Consider the following 18,659-nt stretch of genomic DNA (forward strand, 5'->3'; position numbering starts at 1 on the left):
CAGGATCATAGTCACCGTCCACTTCCTCAGTTGCCGGCCTGTTTGATTTTGCACAGCCTGAGATTGTAGATGAATGTCACCACGCTTCACCCCAAGTAGTTGAGGGCTTCTCTTAGAGGCAGCGCTCCCAGAAGGAGCCATGTTTCCACAGTCTCCTCCTCACCCTGGTTACAGTTTAAGGTGCTGATCTGGAACTCAATGGGGTGGTCTGGGAGGGGCGGCTGCTTCAGCTTCCAGGACCTGTTCATCTGTACATCTTGCTTATTTTCGCTCCTTGGAGATTCCTCAGAACAGAGGTCTGAATCCGTAGTCCCTCCTCCGCAACACAAGGTTTCTCTGTAGCTTTGGTGACTGTCCAAGAGCTAGCCCGTGTAGAGTTCAGGCTGGCCTTGAACTCACAGAGATCCGCCTGCCTCTGCCTCCCGAGTGCTCGCCATAGGACTTTTGATGTCTTGTCAGTGGCTAGCATTATAAGAGGGGAGAAATTTACTGGAGTTGCTTGGTCAGGCCCAGAGCAAAGGACTTTACAGGGCTATTATTTGAGGGTTTCTGGGAGAACTGTCTCCAGAAATAAGGGCTTATCTAGTGTCTTTCAATTCCAGGCCGTAAAAACAAAACCAAACCCTGCTGGAGATGTTTAGTCAGTCCAGCAGCTGTGCAGGCTGGCGGGGAAACTAGGATGGGCCTGGTGGTGGATTTGGGATGCTGTTGTGAGTGTTGTCCTCCGGGCTTGTCACATGAGGCCCTGGGGACGGGCACGTGGATGTCTGGGGGAAGGGCGCGTGGATGTGGGCTATAGGCTTTTCCCATAGAATAGACAGTCGGGTAGGCCTCCAAGGATATCTGCTGTTTGTTGTTTGTGTTGTGGTTTCAGATATCATTGGCCTCCAAGGGGTCTATCTACAGCTGGTGTGTTGAAGTAAACACACACACACACACACACACACACACACACACACAAACACACACACACGCCCTCATGCATCCACTTACTGAGGAACCTCCAGCCATTTTCATAGGACACAGCAGGCTGTGCTGGAGTACTACAGGCCAAACACCCCAATTCAAAATTGTGAAATATAGAATGCTCCAGAACCACAGACTTGAATCCAGAGGTGATGCAACATGTGGAAAATTCCACCTGGACCTCATGTGACAGGAGGCTGGCAAAAGGCAGAGGCACTAAAATTATTGTGCGAGATTACCTTCAGCTCAGTGTACAAGTGCACATGAGACCTAACTAACTTTGTGTTTAGACTTCTGGCTTTATCCCGAGGTATCATAATATGTACATTCAAATATTCCCCATATCTTAAAAAAAAATCCAGATCAGAAATGTTTCTGGTCTCAGACATTTCAGATAAGGGACGTGCAACCTGCACAGAGATGGGCTGCTTAGCCAACTCGAGGTCCCAGAGGAGCTCGGCATTGTCCAAGGGGCCGATCCTGACAAAGGGGCAAACCGCATCCATCCGTCTGTAAAGCGCTATCAGCTGTAGTGAGGGGCAGTTGAGCAGCAAACAGCCGCTTCTAGCAAATGCGGGCCGCTCTCTCCACGCCAGTGGGAGGGATTTGCACATTTCTCCTTTCTCGTCGTTCTCGGGGGTTCTCGCTTGTAGCTCTCAGCTGAGTTCTCTCTCTTTAGTAAAGAGCTGGGACTCTACTGTGGAGCTTTGCCTGCAGTGGCTGGAGGTAGGGTGGGGCGGGCAAAAGCTAAACTTCGGGACCGGAAGGGTAGATGCCCAACAACAGTGGGTGAGCAGGGTCCGCTGAGGTTTGCGCTCTCTGTGTCTCAGGCACCCTCTACCTTGGTGGTGTCCTAAGGCAGAGGACAGGGCTGGTAGGGGCCGCTGAACTGGGACAGCTGTTTATATACACCGGTCTACTTCCGTGTTGCCCTCTTCCTGTTCTCCCACCCCCACACCCCTTCATTAATCCCTTCTGGCTGGGCAGCGCACCCCCAGAGGCTGTCCTGTGCCTGCCTTTTTAGGAACTGGATTCCTTTGTTAAGCCATTGCCTTGGGGGATCTAGGACGGACTGGACCCTGCAGAGGTGGCTGGAATCCCGCTGTGCTCACCAGACAGGGACTCATCTTTGCCCATTGCGGAGGCCTGCCTGGTAGCTACAGTGTCCTCCTGACCATCCACTCTTCCTGGGAGTTCAGGATGAGGTAGGGAGAGAGCATGGACAGCAAGACCTATTGGGACCCACAGCATGCTGGGATACTTTTAGAGCGATGGCTCTCAACCTTCCTAATGCTGCGACCCTTTAATACGGTTCCCCATTTTGTGGAGACCCCCCCAACCATAAAATTATTTTCATTACTACTCCACGACTGTAATTTTTCTACTGTTGTTAATCATTATATATATATATATATATATATGTGTGTGTGTGTGTGTGTGTGTGTGTGTGTGTGTGTGTGATAGAGGTTTGCCAAAGGGGTCAAGGCCCACAGGTTGAGAACCACTGTCCTAGAGGCAGGCAAAGGTGAGGAAATTGAGCAGTGCAGGCACTCTCTGCTTCCCTAGGTACAAACGTGCTCTTGCCTACTTTTCTGGAAGCCGGGACCCCTTTGATGCTTCGAGGCAGGCGTATGTAAAAGACAGAATTCTCCATTACTGAAACAGTGATGACAGAATTGAGGCTGGGGTGCCCCAAGACTGGCCTGGGCAGAGGTGGGGTGGGTTTCAGAAAGATTAGGAGGCTTGGCCCACAAAGGGCCAGTGACCTATCAAGTCAGTTGACAGTGGCAAATGGGCAGTTTTGCTAGAATTTCTGAATTTTCTATAGATGGAAATGTGTTTTTATTTGGAATATTCCTGCCTTACTCCTTTGGGACAGCTATAAACTATATTGAGAGTAGACCAGCGACTCTCAATCTGTGGGTGGCAACCCCTTTTGGGGTCAAACAACCCTTTCATAGGGGTCGCCTTAGACCATTGAAAAACACAGATATTTGCATTACAATTCATAAGAGTAGCAAAGTTACAGTGATGAAATAGCAACAAAAATAACTTTATGGTTGGGGGGGGGGTCACCACAACACGAGGAACTGTGTTAAAGGGGTGCAGCATTAGGAAGCATGAGAACCACTGCTGTAGATCATGATCTATAAAGAAAAGGCATTTTTTTTTTTTTTTGTAGCTCTAGAAGCTTAGAAGTCAGGGTTCCAGCAGCATGGGCCAGACTGAGGCCTGGCTCTGGGAGGCATACACAGCAGAGAGAGCAAGTGAACTAGTTCTTGGGTCTCCTTCAAGAGGGCACCGTTCCTCTCAGGAGGGCTCTGCTCGTGTCCTTGTCCCTCCCAGAGCCCTACCTCCTCCTAACACTGTCAGCTGGTGGGTTAAGATGTCAACACCTGAACTTGGGGGAATACAGTCACTCAGCCCACAATAGCTTCTGTGTTTCAAATGCTGCCTCCAAAGTCTTTGGGTCAACACAGCACAGCCATGAACGGTACTGGGACCTGCCCTTTTGTGGTCCCCGCTGAGCTGAGGACTTTTCTTTCCTCTTGAATTCTCCTTGTGTTCCTCTTCCCTCTCCTCCTCACATTCCCCTCCAGCAAAGCTTCTCCCTGGGGCTTTCCCTGGCCACTCTCTGTGGCCCCACACCCTCCTGCCCTCTCTGGGCATTTGCCTTTCTCACCTCTTGCAAGCTAAGCCACATGGGGAAGAGAGGAAAATAAGCAATTATTGAAAATCTGCTCTGTGTTGGCCAGGCAGTCTCACGTCTTAGTCTCATCTGCTAAGTTCTTGTAGGGACACAGTCAGATAGATAGCTGATGTGTTGGTGACAGGATGGCTGAAGTCATGGCCAATTTGTCACTTCCTCCTGTGATGGCTCTTCCAGATAGGACAAGTCCCCAGGGCTGCACCACTGTCTGCTGTGAATCTGGGTGGGCTCTGCTGCTCCCGAGGTTTGCTTGGGGTAACTCTGAACCAGGATACAGGGTGAGACATGTCCGTCTATTGTAAGTTGGTTTTTGAACACTCTTGAGATTCAGCACTCAGTTGCTTTGTAGGGCATGTATTAAATGCTTTGGAGAGGGGTCAGATTCCCAACTCTCAAAGACCACCCTATTTCTTCCCAGACTTTCCCAGCCTGTGAAGTGAAGTGAATAGCAACATTTGGACCAGGAGGGGAGCCCAACTTTCTAGGGCCTGGCTGAGTTCTAGGATCCCTGGTTTGTGACTCAGTTTCCACCACTTTGCCTGTGACCCCAGATGCTGGCTCCACTGTCTCCTCCTCTTGGCCCTGGCCAGAAGGAAACTGTTGTGAAGTCAGCTAGTTGGGAAGACCATACAGGTACTGAGAATCTGTCTCAGCTTTCTATAAACAGAAAACTGAAGTTCAGGGTCAGGAAGTCAGTTGTTCAACATCTGGCAGTATTGGGGGCAGATGTTCAGCTCTAGCAGATGCAGGTGAAGGATACTGTTTAAGCAAAGCCATTACTGGTTCTCAGAAGCTTTGTGTCTGTAGTTCTGAGCTTTCCTTGGATCCTGTGGAAAATTCTATGGGGTTATCTCTACCTGCTTCTTGAATGTTAAGGTCATTGAGGGGAGGAATGGTCCAAAAAGTATTCATCGGAAAGAAACTTCTGGCCATGCTCTGGACAGTATACAGTCTAAGTAGTCAGCAGCAGGTAATTCTAGATGGTGGCTTCCTTAGGAAATCAGAGACACCAATTTTGCCTCTTAGGAAATTTCTGTTGGGGGCAGAGCCTGGGACTTGGCTAGAAGGCTGGAGAAGCCAATATTGGTCACTGCCTGAAAAATCCCTACATCCCATCATTTCTGTGCATGTGCTGAAGATTGGTCTTGTCTCAGACCCAGAGGTGAGGGCAAAAAGCATCCTATGCCTCTCACTTTGTCCTCTGCAGCCCCCCAGGTTTCTGTGCTGCCGTGCCTACACAGGAGGCTCGGTGTTGTGTGACGTTAGGGATGACGAAGTGTGCACTAGAAGGATGCAGTGTGCTGGTCAGCTGGGGCCCCAGGTGATGGGAAACAGAGGCATATAGAAAGTACGTAATGACAGCCTTTGGTAGGAGGGGGTTGTGGACCCTCTAGTGTGGCAGTTATGAGAGTGAAGGAGCTGGCTCCCCTGGCCAGGAACCTGTTCACATGGGACAGAATCAGATAACGGAATCCTGGTAGGTTCCTCCTTAATCAGTGTGCATGGATTCCAAGTAGGGGCTCTGAAGTGGCCTGGCTTGTGTGGCATGAGCTGTCCCTTTCTCTAGAGTTTTTGGTAAGTCTTGAACAAACAAACAAACCATAAACACTTGTGTGTGTGTGTGTGTGTGTGTAAGCAGCGTGGGGGAGTGTGTACGTGGGATGGAATGCAAAGGCCATGTGTGAGGACAGCACGTGAGAGGTACTCACTGAATACTGCCCGCCACTAGCGCTCAGAGTCCTGTGTTTTTATCCTGGCATGCCCGGTCATCTCTCACGGACTCACAGGAAGTTTGCTTCCGAGACTTCTATGTCCTGAGGTTTTGTTGCTCTTGGACTGCCCCTCCCACCGACCCTTTCCTCATATCTTCCATAACTCTAAATGTTGGCATGTACAGGTTTTAACCCTTGTACAGTGTCGTGGAGCTTTCTAGGTGATGTGCTTTGCCTAGGGAATGCTTTGAGAGGACTCTCACTGGCTAGATAGGCTGGCCTGGCCCCCACGTTGTGTGGCTCTTCATTGACTATTTCACGACAACTGTCAGCTTACAAAGTCACGGGATTCTACTTGATGGGAAGGTTTATGGAACAGCAATAGGTGTCCAGAGGACAACACCAAGAATTTTTCTTGGATAGCATTGTGATCATGATTCCTTAGTGTGGAAGAGGTTGTTTCTGGCCACAGAGGCACTTGGGTTTGTTCTGGGGAAGTGCTGGCCGCAGGTGAGCAGAGCCTAGGGCAGCAGAGGAAGGCAAGCCCTAGAGTGCTGAGCTGCTTAGCTGGATTCACAGAACCGAGAGTGCCAGGAGAGAGTTTTCATGACTCATATGTGCTCTGCCCAGCAAGCTTGCTCTGGGCTGGCCAGTGTCATCACAGCAGACCTTCCCAGAGGAAGTCCCATCGCCTTGCTCCACACTAAATGCAATGAACCTGCTGGTTGTTAGGATGTTACCGTTCCCATTGAAGTGGGCATTCTGGAATACTGTAGTCTTTGTCATTTGAATTGTGTGCATCCACATGTGTGCATACACACACACAAACACACCATATCACATGTGCATCACGTGATGTTTGTTCACACGGTGGTGAAATGGTTCTCAGAATAAACTTTCACCTTTAAGTGACAGACAACTGAAGATAAATCACACAGTGTGCATTTGGGGAGCCTGCTTTCTCAGGCTCAGTGTTATGCTAGTGAGATTTAGCTTTGTAATTAGGTTTAGCTATAGATTCTTTGGAGCAGCTCATATACTTGAGAAGGTCATCTCTAAATATAGTTTGTCTCGTTTTTTTCACAATTGTATACTCTTTCTTTTCTTGTCTAAATTTGCTTGTTAGAATTCCTGGTATATTAATTTCTTCTTATTGTTTTATTTTTAGACAGAGTCTTACTAGGTTGCTTACACCACCTTGAACTCCTGGTCTCATGCTGTCCTCCTGCCTTTGCTTCTTGAATCGTTTTGAGTAGAAGTCATGTTATCTGGCAGTCCAGTGCTGTTCTGACTTTCTAACTGTTTTGTTGAGATATAGTTAGCATATCATGTGACTCATTGTGCTGCTTAGCCTTCATTGTAACATTCTGTCTCCACCCACAATAACTTCCTGTTTTCCTCAGTTCTGAGACCCCTGTCTCCTTAGATGTAGACATTTTGAGATTGCTACTGAAGACTCTAAAAATGAACAGACGCATACAATATTATGTCTCTTCTTTTGAGACAGGATCTCACTATGCAGTCCAGAATGACTTGGAACTATGTACCAGGCTGGCCTTGAATTCGCAGAGTCCCGCCTGCCTCTGCCTCCCTGGTGTTGGGGTTACATCCACGTGTCTCCTCACCCAGCTCCATTTGTCTTGTCCTATTCCTGCTCCCCTGGAAAAGCTCTTGAGGCCTTTCAATCCTGTTTACAATCCCTATTATTTACTTAACTATTTGTGGTGCTTCAGCCTGAGTGCAGGGTCTCGCACACAAACCACATGATTGACCACTGAGCTACAGTCTCAGCCCCTGATGTTTATAGAAAAGAGTTTTACATATGCTATGGCTCAGGCTAGCCTCGAATATAAAATCCTCCTGCCTCAGCTTCGCAAACACTGGAATTACAAGAATGTGCCACCATGCCTGGCTTGTCTTTACTTTTCAAGATGTCCTTCATCAAAGGGGCTACTCCCTTCTTGCCCTAATTCATTATTTGAAAGTCAGTGCTGTGAGTGGACACAGAACTTCATCAGATGCTTCTCAGCTGCTGCTGAAACGGTCCCATGGTTTGTCTTTTCCTTTATGTTAACATGATGAATTTTGTTGATTGGCTTTTAAAATGTTAAATCAGCTTCATATTCCCAGAGTAAACCCAAATTAGATGTGGCATGCTATCCTTTTTTATAGATGGCTAGATTTGATTTGCTAATATTTTCCTTAGGCTTCCTGCATTTGTTATCATGAAGCAATTGATCTGCACGTTTCTGTTTATTTACAATTAGTTTACAAAGTAGCAGGTTTCCTTCAGGCATTTTCCCACTAGTTTCGGGGCCTCTCCCCTGTGATAGCTCTATTTGGTTTCTTTTAGAAGCGCCTGTACTGACTCCCACAGTGGCTTCCCCAGTGCTTATTTGACCCTTTCTCCCCACACCTTCACCAGCATTTGCTGGTTTGATTTTCTTAGAATCTCTAATCCAGGTTTTGGTTTAGCTTTGCTTAGCCATCACTACCCCAAATCTTAGCATACCTGTTCTTTGGTTTCTGAGGAGGATTGGTTGCAGTATTCTCCATGGACACAAAAGTCTATAGACACTAAGTCCTTTCAATAAAATGGTGTAGTGTCTGCATCTAACCTATAGACCTTCCTGTCCACTTTAAATCCTCAGTAGATTACTTATAATCCTTAAGGCAATTTAAATGCTCAGCAAATTGTTGTGTGGGGAGTGGTTACATGGAAAATATCTAGATGTGTTCAGCAGAGAATTTTTCTTCTGCTGAATCCAGGAACAGATACAGTGGGCCCATTATGTAATAAACATGCTTTATTCTCTCACAGTTCTGAGGACCGGGTGGGCTCTGATGGGCAGTTCTGGAAGTTCAGGAAGAAGCAGGGGCCCCCTTTCTTTCTCTCTGTAGTTCTGCTCATTCCAGGTTGGGCTTGAGTTTGGCAGTGGTAAGGTTCCAAGAGTGTAAAAGCAGGACTGTCAAGCCTGCCACACCACACCCAGAACAGGTATTGTCTTTGCTACAGTGTGGTGGTTAAAGCCAGTCCCAGGACCAACTCAGACTTGAGTGAAGGAATTTCCCAGGGCTCGAGTACTGCAAGCCATGTTTCATTGAAAGCTTTCTTTGGAGACCAACGACCAAAGCTATATGGGATATATTGATCTTGTGGCATGAACTGAGACATTTGTTTTTAAACTCAGCTTGCTTTCCAGTCCTTAAGGGTGTTGGTCATATTGAACTCACCTCTATCTAGATCAGTGATTCTCGACCCTCCTAATGCTGCAACCCTTTAATACAGTGGCCTCAAGCAGAAAATTATTTCTGTTGCTACTTCATTACTGCAACTTTGCCACTGTTAGAAATCATAGCGTAAATATCTGTGTTTTCCGACTGCCTTAGGCAACCCCTGTGGAAGGGTCATGACCCACAGGTTGAGAACCACTGCTCTAAGACACTTAATTCTGCCTTGGCATGGTCTTTGTAGAGTGGAAGGTGTTGAAGCTTGGGTAAAGAAGGCGAGAAGGCCAAAGTACTCTGGGAGTGGGGAAGGGCTCTTTAGGAAAGGGTAGGGATAGTGATCCTAGCCTGAACTGTAGCCTCTGTTCCTCAGAAACCTTGAGCATTCTTGTTCATCACCCAGTATCAGTAGGGTACCACTGACTCTGCTCTAAGAGATGTTCTAAGCGTCCAGCAATGCCTTAGGCATATCCATATGCTGGGGGGCTGAAAGGCTAGGGGGCTGGGTAGGGAGAGGGAGGTAAGTTGGCTATGAATTCTTGAGTTAGTAACAGAGTTATGTAACAAAGGCATGCAGAGGACAAGAACTCATTTTGCAGAGGAGTAGGGAAGGTTTGAAAGAGGTATAGGCGATTCCTCGGGACGCGGGTGATGGTTTCCTGGGACGAAAGAAGGTATGCATAAGACACGTGGCCCTCTTTCTCGTTACTGGCTCACTTGTGAAAGGAGAGCCTTGTGGCCACACACAGTGGTGCTATCATAAGTAGGCATGTCTCCAAACCTGGCACAGCAATTCCAGTTAGTAATAGCAATTGCTGTTAGGGTCAAGACAAGGAGCAGAGGTCACTTTGGGTCTGATGAGAGCTTGGGTTTAGATATCTGGGGCAGAGAACATTATATCGCCCAGGGAAGGGCCTCCTGGCCTCTGGAGGAGGGTAGTGAGTGATACAGGGACAGTGTTCAGTGCCCCAGGGAAACAGTGGAGCCCTGCAGGATTCTAGAATGCAGGAGTTTAGGGGGACAGAGAACCTGAGGGACAGAACATGGTCATTTCTCATGAGAGAAGTGATGGAGTCAGCCCTAGCTCCCTGTGTGCCTGGCTGTTGTTCATTATTTAATATCAATGCTAGCTTCTGGAATTGTGACCAGATATGAGATACTAAACTGAAAAGGAAGACGAGTCTTTCTCAGCACATGGTTTCTGAAGTTCCAGTCTTTTTGCACTATTGCCTTGAGCCTTTGGCTGCATAGAACGCCACAGCAAGGCATGTTGCAAGAGGAGGCTGCTTGTTCATCCTGGCTGCCCAGACCCAAAATAACCACACAGAAACTGTATTAATCAGATCACTGCTTGGCCCATTAGCTCTAGCTTCTTATTGGCTAACTCTTGCATCTTAATTTAACCCATGTCCATTAATCTGTGTATCGCCACGTGGCAGTGGCTTACCGGCAAAGATTCGGCATGTCTGACTCTAGTAGCAGCCCCATGGCATCTCTTCCTCCGCCTTCCTTTTCCCAGCATTCCATTTAGTTTTCTCCACCTAACTCTGTTTCCCTACAGCTCCGCAATAGGCCCAAAGCAGTTCCTTTATTAACCAATGAAAGCAACACATAGACAGAAGGACCTCCTACACCAAGGGCGTGTGGTGGAGGAGGCCTGTCCACCCACAGCAGCTGAGAAACAACAGGAAGGAAGGCCAGGGAGGCCAGGGTTTCAATATCCCCTTCAAAAATATGTCCCCAGTGGCTTAACTTCTTCTCACACTCTTACCCCCCCCCCCCCAAAAGGCCCACCATTTCAACAGCACCATGGCTGGGGACCAACTTTCAATAATACATGGACCTCTAGTGGGGGTACATTCAAACTCCAAATTCTAGAGGGGCAGAGAACCTGACACTCATGACTTATAAGGAACCCCTTGGTGAATATTTCTCCATGTAGAAGTGGGGGAAACTGAGGCTAGCAGAAGCAATAGCACTGCTCAAGGTCAGAGAGTACATCTGCACAGTGGCAGACCAAGTCAGCGGTGCACCTAAGTGGTCCTCTCAGAGACCCCACGCCGAGCTTCTGGATTGATTGTTTCTTTGACAGGTACCTGCTGTCATCTTCTAGCTTAAAACCTACAGTTCATTTTCTGGAAGTCATTTCCTATGGGTGCTGATAGGTTTGCCCTTCCTGCTAATCAATGGGGCCCTGGAGTGCAGGGAGCCGAGAGGAAGTGTTCAGCTGGTGCCAGAGGCTGAGAGAGGCAGCTAGAAAAAGCAGCTTAGACATGTGCCTGCGTCTGCTCTGGCTGTGCTGGGGATTCTCAGATCTGAGGGCTGCTCATGTATTCAAACACACACACACACACACACACACACACACACACACACACAAACACACACAAACTCTGGAAAAGCATTCAGGCAGAAACTGCACATCTTCATTAACCCGGAACGGCATCGAAAACCTGGTGGCGGTTGTAACACTGGACCCTGCCCGTGAATGCTTTCTGAATAGTGAGTGAATGTGGAGACATTGGGTTTATATGTAGAGGGCACCAAGGTCGTACGTGAGTCAGGCTTAGCAGGACTAGAGGAACCTGCGAAAGTTTCTTCATGCTCTTAGTCTCAAACACAGTTTGTAATTTTGCCATGACCACAGGGATGAGGCTTGGAACCCGGGTAGGAGAAATCTTGAGAGATTGACATATGCCAGCTTGCCAGGAAGGACAGATCGTCCCTCTCTTTCTCCACCCCCAACATATTCGCTGAGTGTTTACTTTGCATAAAAATAGGTTGTTTGGTTCTGGGATTAGGGGCTGGAGAAGGGTTCTTAAAGCAAGCTTGGAGGTGTGTTGTACACACAATCAAATATCTCACGGTGAAAGGCTGGAACACCACAGAGTAGGACCAGGAACATATAATCAGTGTCTGAGTATGAATTTGGCTTTGCAGTTTATCTGGGTAAGACAAACATACCCACTGCTAAAACCAGGCTGTAAACATCACGGGATCTACTCACAGGGCCACATAGATTCTCCTCAAAAATTGAGGGACTAGGCAATGGGGCTCGGAAATATGGTTCAGTGACACAGAACACTCTCTGCTACCCACGCCAGATCACACGGCCCTTTAGGAGGAAACGGTGCTATTGGCAGAGACGAGACAGAGCTAACTTAATTTTTCCTGTCAGTCTCTGTAGTAGATCAATTAAGCTGCCAAGAAGATCAAATATTTCAGACTGTATTTATTACATTAAGTATTTATGTTCAGGCCAAGCCTTTAAAACATGATGTCATATAGGGATAGAGGCCGATTAGATCAGTTCAGCAGAATTCGCTGCAACTTAATGGAAATCTAATTGTATGTTTTAATTTAGTGTCTACGAGGTAGTATTTTCCCAAACAAAACAATTTTGGGGGCTGTGTTTAAGGACCACGTAGCTTTTGCATGATGGCAGAAGTTGGTGGGATAGAGGGAAGGAAATCTTGGGGGTTGTTTAGGCTGGGAGCTGAAGGCATAGTCTTTATTCCTTTGCAGCTTCAGGGAATTTGAGCAACATCTGTCCCATTGTCTGCATGGGAGCAGATAGGAAAGCAGAGGTCACAAGCAGTACCAGACATGCTGTTGATGAGAGCAATTCCTGGTTGGCTTAGAAAATGTAGGAAATACAATATAGTTCAAATAAAGAGAGCCAGCAAACAAAACAACTTTGTTTTGGTGTTTATGCAACTTTTAAAAAACTCTGTAACTTATTTATAAATTTAAATTTATTATTAAAATTAATAAATGTTATGTTTCTAAAAATTTTTAAATGTTGTAAATTTATATGTACCATGATGCAAAATCGACATGCCACATATATTTGCAAATACTCTATATACATGTCATTGGCTTTCTGTAACTGAGGGTTATACACCCAGATTCAACCCCACAGAGAAAGAAATAGAAAACTGTCTCTCTACTAGCATGCATGTCTCTACTAGCATGCATGTCTCTACTAGCATGCATGTCTCTACTAGCATGCATGTCTCTACTAGCATGCATGTCTGTATTAGCATGCATGTCTATACTAGCATGCATGTCTGTATTAGCATGCATAGATTTTTTTCTTTTTTGTTGTGCAGTTATTTTCACAGCACTAATATTTTCTTAGGTATTTGTTGAAAACTATTTTGCAATGATTTAAAGTTTAGGGGAGGAGTGTGGAAAATGACAAACAGTAGGCCACTTATTTAAAGGACTTGAGCATCCATGAGTTTCTGTATCTTCAGGGAGTCTTGGTACCAATTTCCCATAGATACTGCGGACAGCTGTGTGCTCTTTTCTTGTTATTCTTCCTTTCTTCCTTTCTTTCTTCCTTCCTTCCTTCCTTTCTTCCTCCCTTCCTTCTTTTCTTCCCTCTCTCTCTCTCCCTCCCTTCTCTCCTTTCTTTTTAAAATTTATATATACGTATATATACATATATAAGTATACATACAAATATGTGTATATGTTTGTCTGTCTGTATGTATGTCCTCGCTTGTTCAAGAATGAGTGGCAGTCAAAAGTTATCTTCTTCCATTGCTTTACCACGGTCTTTGAGACAGAGTCTCCAGCTGAACCTGGAGCTTCACAGTCCAGTTGGCAAGTGAGGCCCCAGAATCTGCCTGTCTTTGTCCCCCAACACTGAAATTGCAGGCATGCACCACTGAATCAAGCTTTTTTGTGGGTTCTGAACTCAGGTTTCTATTATTTCCCAGCAAGCATGTTACCCATGGGCTCACTCCTCAGATAATATTTCTCACGGCTTTCCTACTATTAAACAGCCTCAGGTTACATGTGTTGAGGTTTGTTTTGTTTTTGTTTCTTAAAGGTTGTCTATGTAAGAGTTCTCCTCTTTATAACCCACTAACATGTTTGCTAACAACAATCACATTTTTTTTTTCTGTTTGTGACAACCTTCTAAACCAGAGAATTTTAGCCAGAAATGCACATACAGAAGCCTGAAGCACCTGGAAAAGACTTTGAATGGACTTTTTCTGGGCATTGTCTGAGTCTTGGACTGAATCTTCCCCACCATAGCTTTTGGATAACCAGCCACTCTGGAATCAGCAAGGACGAGGTTCGTCATTGTTGTCTCAAGTTCTTAGGAGTGTTTTGGCCTAGGAAGCTATTGGGATGCTGGCTTGTGGAGACGTCTGATAGTTTGTCTTATTTGCAAGATTACTGAGAAATCAAGAGTTAGTTTTATATGGGTTCTACATGGAAGTCATTGTTTTCTTTGTTTAAAAGTGGCTGTGAGATTTAAGGGAGATGTTGGCTGATGGCAGTTTAGAAGAATGTGTGTGTGTGTGTGTGTGTCCCAGCAATCTGGAGTGTCCCCCCCCTTTCCCTAGAGTGATGGAGGATGAAAGGCAGGGTATAGCCACCAAAGAGGAAGAAGATTCTGCACTCGCTGTTCGTGTGGATTTTGTCTGTTAAGACAGTTTATTTGTTTGTTTTGTTTTGTTTTGTTTTTCAAGACAGGGTTTCTCTGCAGCTTTTTTAGAGCCTGTCCTGGAGCTAGCTCTTGTAGACCAGGTTGGCCTCGAACTCACAGAGATCCACCTGACTCTGCCTCCCGAGTGCTGGGATTAAAGGAGTGTGCCACCACCGTCTGGGTATTAAGACAGTTTTTAACATTATGAGGTCGCAACAACTTTTATGGACTCATGGAAAAACCAGGCTTCACTTTGAACAGTTGGATCCTTAAGCACAGATCACGGATTCTACACTGTTAGATCCCAGCTTGTCTCCATTGTCTTCTGCTTGCCTTTGATGCTATCACAGAGGAAGCTTCTCTCTTCTCTCATACACACTCCATCCTGGCTAGTCACATGCTTTTATTCAGGGCAGGGAAGGACAAGGGGAAGGCCCTTTTTGGTACACCATTGGATATTCTTTACTCTGCCAAGGCTTCCTTCCTCATCTTTTCTGGATGAATGCGGTTCAGGCATTTGTGAGTTCATTTAGACACTTTGATCATTGATGAATGCCTCAGGAACTCAGTGGTCAGGGTTCATATCAGAGTCGGTGCCCTGCTTCATGGCATCATCTATAGGTATGTACCAGCTTGACAGAGGTTTAGAACCCTTAGTCAAAGAGTACCAAGTCAGCAGGATTGAGGGAATTAGCAGTGGGTGCAGAGCTGCATGGCTAGGCTGGTGTAGGGTGGCCTCAGGGACCTTGGAGGCCCTCAATCACTGCAGCAATTTGAGAGGAATCTTAGCAGCTTCTTGTGGCCCTCATCTTCCTGGACCAGTTGAGCCCATCCTTTGACCATGTCAGTTTCTTAAGTTTATTTTTAATTATGGCAAGTGCACTTAATGAATTTTATTCAGCTTGCATGAAGCCCTGGGTTCCCGGCCACTCGGCCTTCCTCTCAGTTGTGCTCCAGTCTTCTCTCTTTTTTACTATTCATTAACAAAGAAGGTTTCTAGGTTTAAATAAAGTTTATGATCATTATCGAAAAGTATAAACATTCCAAACCGAGAAAACCCACCAATTCTTTGCTATCCATTTCCTCAAAGGGAATTCTTAATTCTTAATACTTAATTCTTAATATTTAATTCTTAATACTTTGGTTTCTTCACACCTTCAGTTTTCTTCAACAAATGCCTTGTTGGGAAGGGGACCTGGAGGAGAAAAGGTCATCTAGGAGGGGTCCCCAGATCATGGTGCCCACACAAGTATCCTTCCAAGAAAAAACTGAGCATCTGCAGTGATATCTCACTATGGCATGTGTCGGCACAACACTTCGTGTGAAGCCCCTGGGAATTGAGAACATGTAGGCCTCAGAGTCGGATCAAATGCATGCCAGGTTAGACACCAGCCAGACAGTCAGGGCTGGGAAAACAGTTCTCAGAATTCCCTTGTGCATGTGGTCTTGGTGGTACGTCTCTCCTTCATCTTGGTAGCTGCTACCTGGGTATAGGTAGCAGGTCCCATTTTAAAACCAAGTCAGGAAGCTGCAGCTGCGTTTGAGTCATTGCATTAAGGTGCCAGAAGCTACTGCTCCCACCTCTGTAAGGCATGGAACCTCCAACTCCTTATTTGGAGAGGGCAAGGAGGAATATTCACCCTTTCAGGGCCATACTGGTGATGAGAGGTAATGGTGAATGGGGCCAAGGGGACATTCTTATTGCTTTTGAGCAGGATGGGCAAAAGAAGAGCAAAATCCTTGAGTATGCTGAAGAGGAGGAGGGTTTCCCGGCCCTGGCACTGAGCGGCAAAGTTTGTCCCTGGGAAAGGAAGGTGGAGGCCTTTCAGCTGCCTGCATAGCTAACATTGCTGAGGTTACCCCCAGAGGCTGGTTTCTGTGAGACACGGGCCTTCACGGTTTTGAAAGCAAAGTGGCATTCTATCTGGATTATTGCTCTGAGGTGGCCTGAAGAGGGGGACTTCAAGCTGGGCTCAGACAGTAGAAAATCAGCTCATGAGCACTTATGGGCATGTCTGAGATGGCAGGGCAACCAGGGACATGGGGGACTCTACTCCTTCCATGCTTCTCAGCTCTGACTTGAGCCCCTTCAGGGATTCCAGTGCAGCACATCTCATCTTCGGCAGGCAAGAGGTCACAAGCAAGTAAGAAGAAGAAGAATTCACGGCCTGGGTCTGTGCTAAATGTGTTTCCAGCAACCACTTCAGAGCCCCAGACCTCAGTCCTTTCAGCCCTGGGGCTGCAAGCAATAGTCAACAGTTCTTTTCATTAAATGGCCAGATCCAAATAACTTAGTAAGCATTATGTCTTCTCAGCAACTTTGCAGGCATTTGGAAAAGAATTCTTATAGCTGGAAAGATAATCAGTTTAAAGCGCTAACCCCCGTAATGAGCCGCCGCACACGGTGAGCCCTGCTCAGCTGCTCCAACGTGGCAGGCAGACCACACCAGCACTTTCGTTGTATATCCCATACGGCTTCTCGTCCCGTCGTCCCCCCACCCCCACCCCATGATCCCTGCAAAGTCACACTTCACAGACATTTGATCTTTTTGAATGGGATGCGTTCTGGTCTCATATGGAAGCTGTGAGTGGTTTTGAGCGGGCAACAGGTAGAGTGGCTGGGTACCCAGAAGAGCCTCACGCTGAGCTGTTAGGGGTGACTTGGCACACGGTTTGGGAGCGTGGGATGACTTCGCCAGAGCCCCATAACAACACTCATTCCATGTCAACCAAGTAGAAGCCAAGTTCAGAGAAGTCAGTGTTAGATACCACAGATGGCTGGTGAGAGAGAGGCCAAGACTGACCAGGTCTCCCGATGATCTGCTAGTCCTCTGAACCACCAACTGGATGCCTAGAGTCCTGCATCCTTGGGAACCTGGGGTTTTGTCCTCAGTCTAGTACCGGGAACCAGATGGAATCAATGTCCCTCTTTTGGGGCCCAGCCCCTCCGCAGCCTTAAGAAACAGAGTCACTGATGGAGCCTATTGTTTTCCTTCCTCTAGGAGGCCCACTGTGCTCTTGCTGTGTCCCAGACCCCATGGGGCTCTCCTTCCTCCCCACTTACGGTTGCCAGAGTAACCGCACGGCTAGCGTGGCAGCCCTGCGCATGAAGGCCCGGGAGCATTCAGAAGCTGTTCTGCAGTCAGCCAATCTCTTACCATCGGCCAGCAGCAGCCCCAGCCCCGCCTCCAAGCAGGCACCTCCAGAAGGCAGCCCGGACAAGGCCTCTTCAGCCAAGGAACCGAGTGAGGGAGAGAAGAGCGTATGAGGGTCCAGAGTGTCCAGCCTGGAGCCCTCCCCACCCTTGCTTCTCTCAGCCTCAGCCCTGCAACTCTCTGTGCCATGAGGAGTAGCCACCTCCTCATGGATCTGGCAGGGAGCGTGAGGCCTGCAGCCATCTCTGGGCACATCTGGCTGGTCCTAGTGACCTGGACAGTCACGCTAGAACTCTGCTGGTTGAGGACAGTGCTGTTCTAGCTTTTCTCGGTGACAGTTCCCAATGGCACTTAGTGGCTCCAGAAACTGCTTTGTGGTGAAGCCCTTGGTTTTGTTTTTTTTTTTTTTTTCAGACCAAGCAGCATCGGGGCTAAGCAAATTTGCTCACCCCACCACAGTTATCTGGGGAGGTCTTCTCAGCTCCAAGGACGGTGGCATGAATCATCTCTGAAAGACATCAAGTGACATCTCATGACAAGGAATGAGACAGTCACTTTCATACTGTTTAAGAACCACAGAACTGGTATCTACCAGTTCTTGCTCTCAGCCAGTACTGGTGACAACCCCCTTCCTCTTGTTTAAAGGTATTAGCTGAGGTTTTGGGTAGGAAGTGACAGAGTATGGGATGAGTCCACAGTGGTCCTGACCCTGGCAGATTTCTCTGGGCACATCTGGCTGGTCCTAGTCAGATGGCCTGTCAGTTCTGCGACCAGGGGAGCAAATGTGGGTCCCCTGCAATTCCAGTGTCCACTTGCAGACCCTACGTCTCTTCAGAAGAATGGTCACCAATCAGAAAGTAGCTTTGTGGCCAAAGAGAGGACAAGAGCCTCTCCCCCTAGGAAGGAGATCCCCAGGAGGCCCCTGAAATACTTACGCACACGTAAACTGCCCTTCTTCGTAACCCCCTCATGTTTAGGGGGATGTGCAGGAGCGATGAGACAGGACTGGCCGACGTGTGGACGCGCAAACAGGAACCCCGGCAAGATGGCGGAAGAGAATGAATTCCGAAGGGCCAGATTTCTTTTCTGCCTCTGGCTAGTGTGGCTGTGTTCTCTCCCGTGGATGCTGACCTAGAAGAGTTCAAAGGGGAGAAGTGCAATAGCATGAGCCCCGCCCCCTCCCGGTACCAGAAGGGGGGTCTTTGGCAACTTTTTGCCATATTTCCACGCAAACAGTTACTGCTTTCATGAAGGCTGTTTTCATTTTCATTCCGATCCTCAAAAGGCTCTGCTTTCAGACTGTCTGCCTCCCCCCTTAACTCTTCAGGAGCCCGTGCCCTGTAAAGCTCCTAGGTATATCGTGCCTCACTTAAGGTTACTGCAATGTATTTGATAGAACGCTGTCTCCATAAAAAAAAGAAAAAAAGAAAAAAAAAAAGAAA

General features: G+C 47.2%; 1 protein-coding gene across 1 annotated transcript in view; it reads left to right on the forward strand.

The window, feature by feature from the left end:
* Positions 1-17,330, forward strand: part of Drgx (dorsal root ganglia homeobox) — a 25,772-nt gene extending 8,442 nt beyond the window's left edge. The window contains exon 6 of the mRNA XM_038350229.1: positions 17,065-17,330. Coding sequence (XP_038206157.1) covers positions 17,065-17,330 — 266 coding nt within the window. The remainder of the gene's footprint in view (positions 1-17,064) is intronic.
* The last annotated feature ends 1,329 nt before the right edge of the window (positions 17,331-18,659 follow it).

The sequence above is a fragment of the Arvicola amphibius genome, chromosome 12 (assembly GCF_903992535.2).
Source record: "Arvicola amphibius chromosome 12, mArvAmp1.2, whole genome shotgun sequence".
Taxonomy (NCBI): Eukaryota; Metazoa; Chordata; class Mammalia; order Rodentia; family Cricetidae; genus Arvicola; species Arvicola amphibius.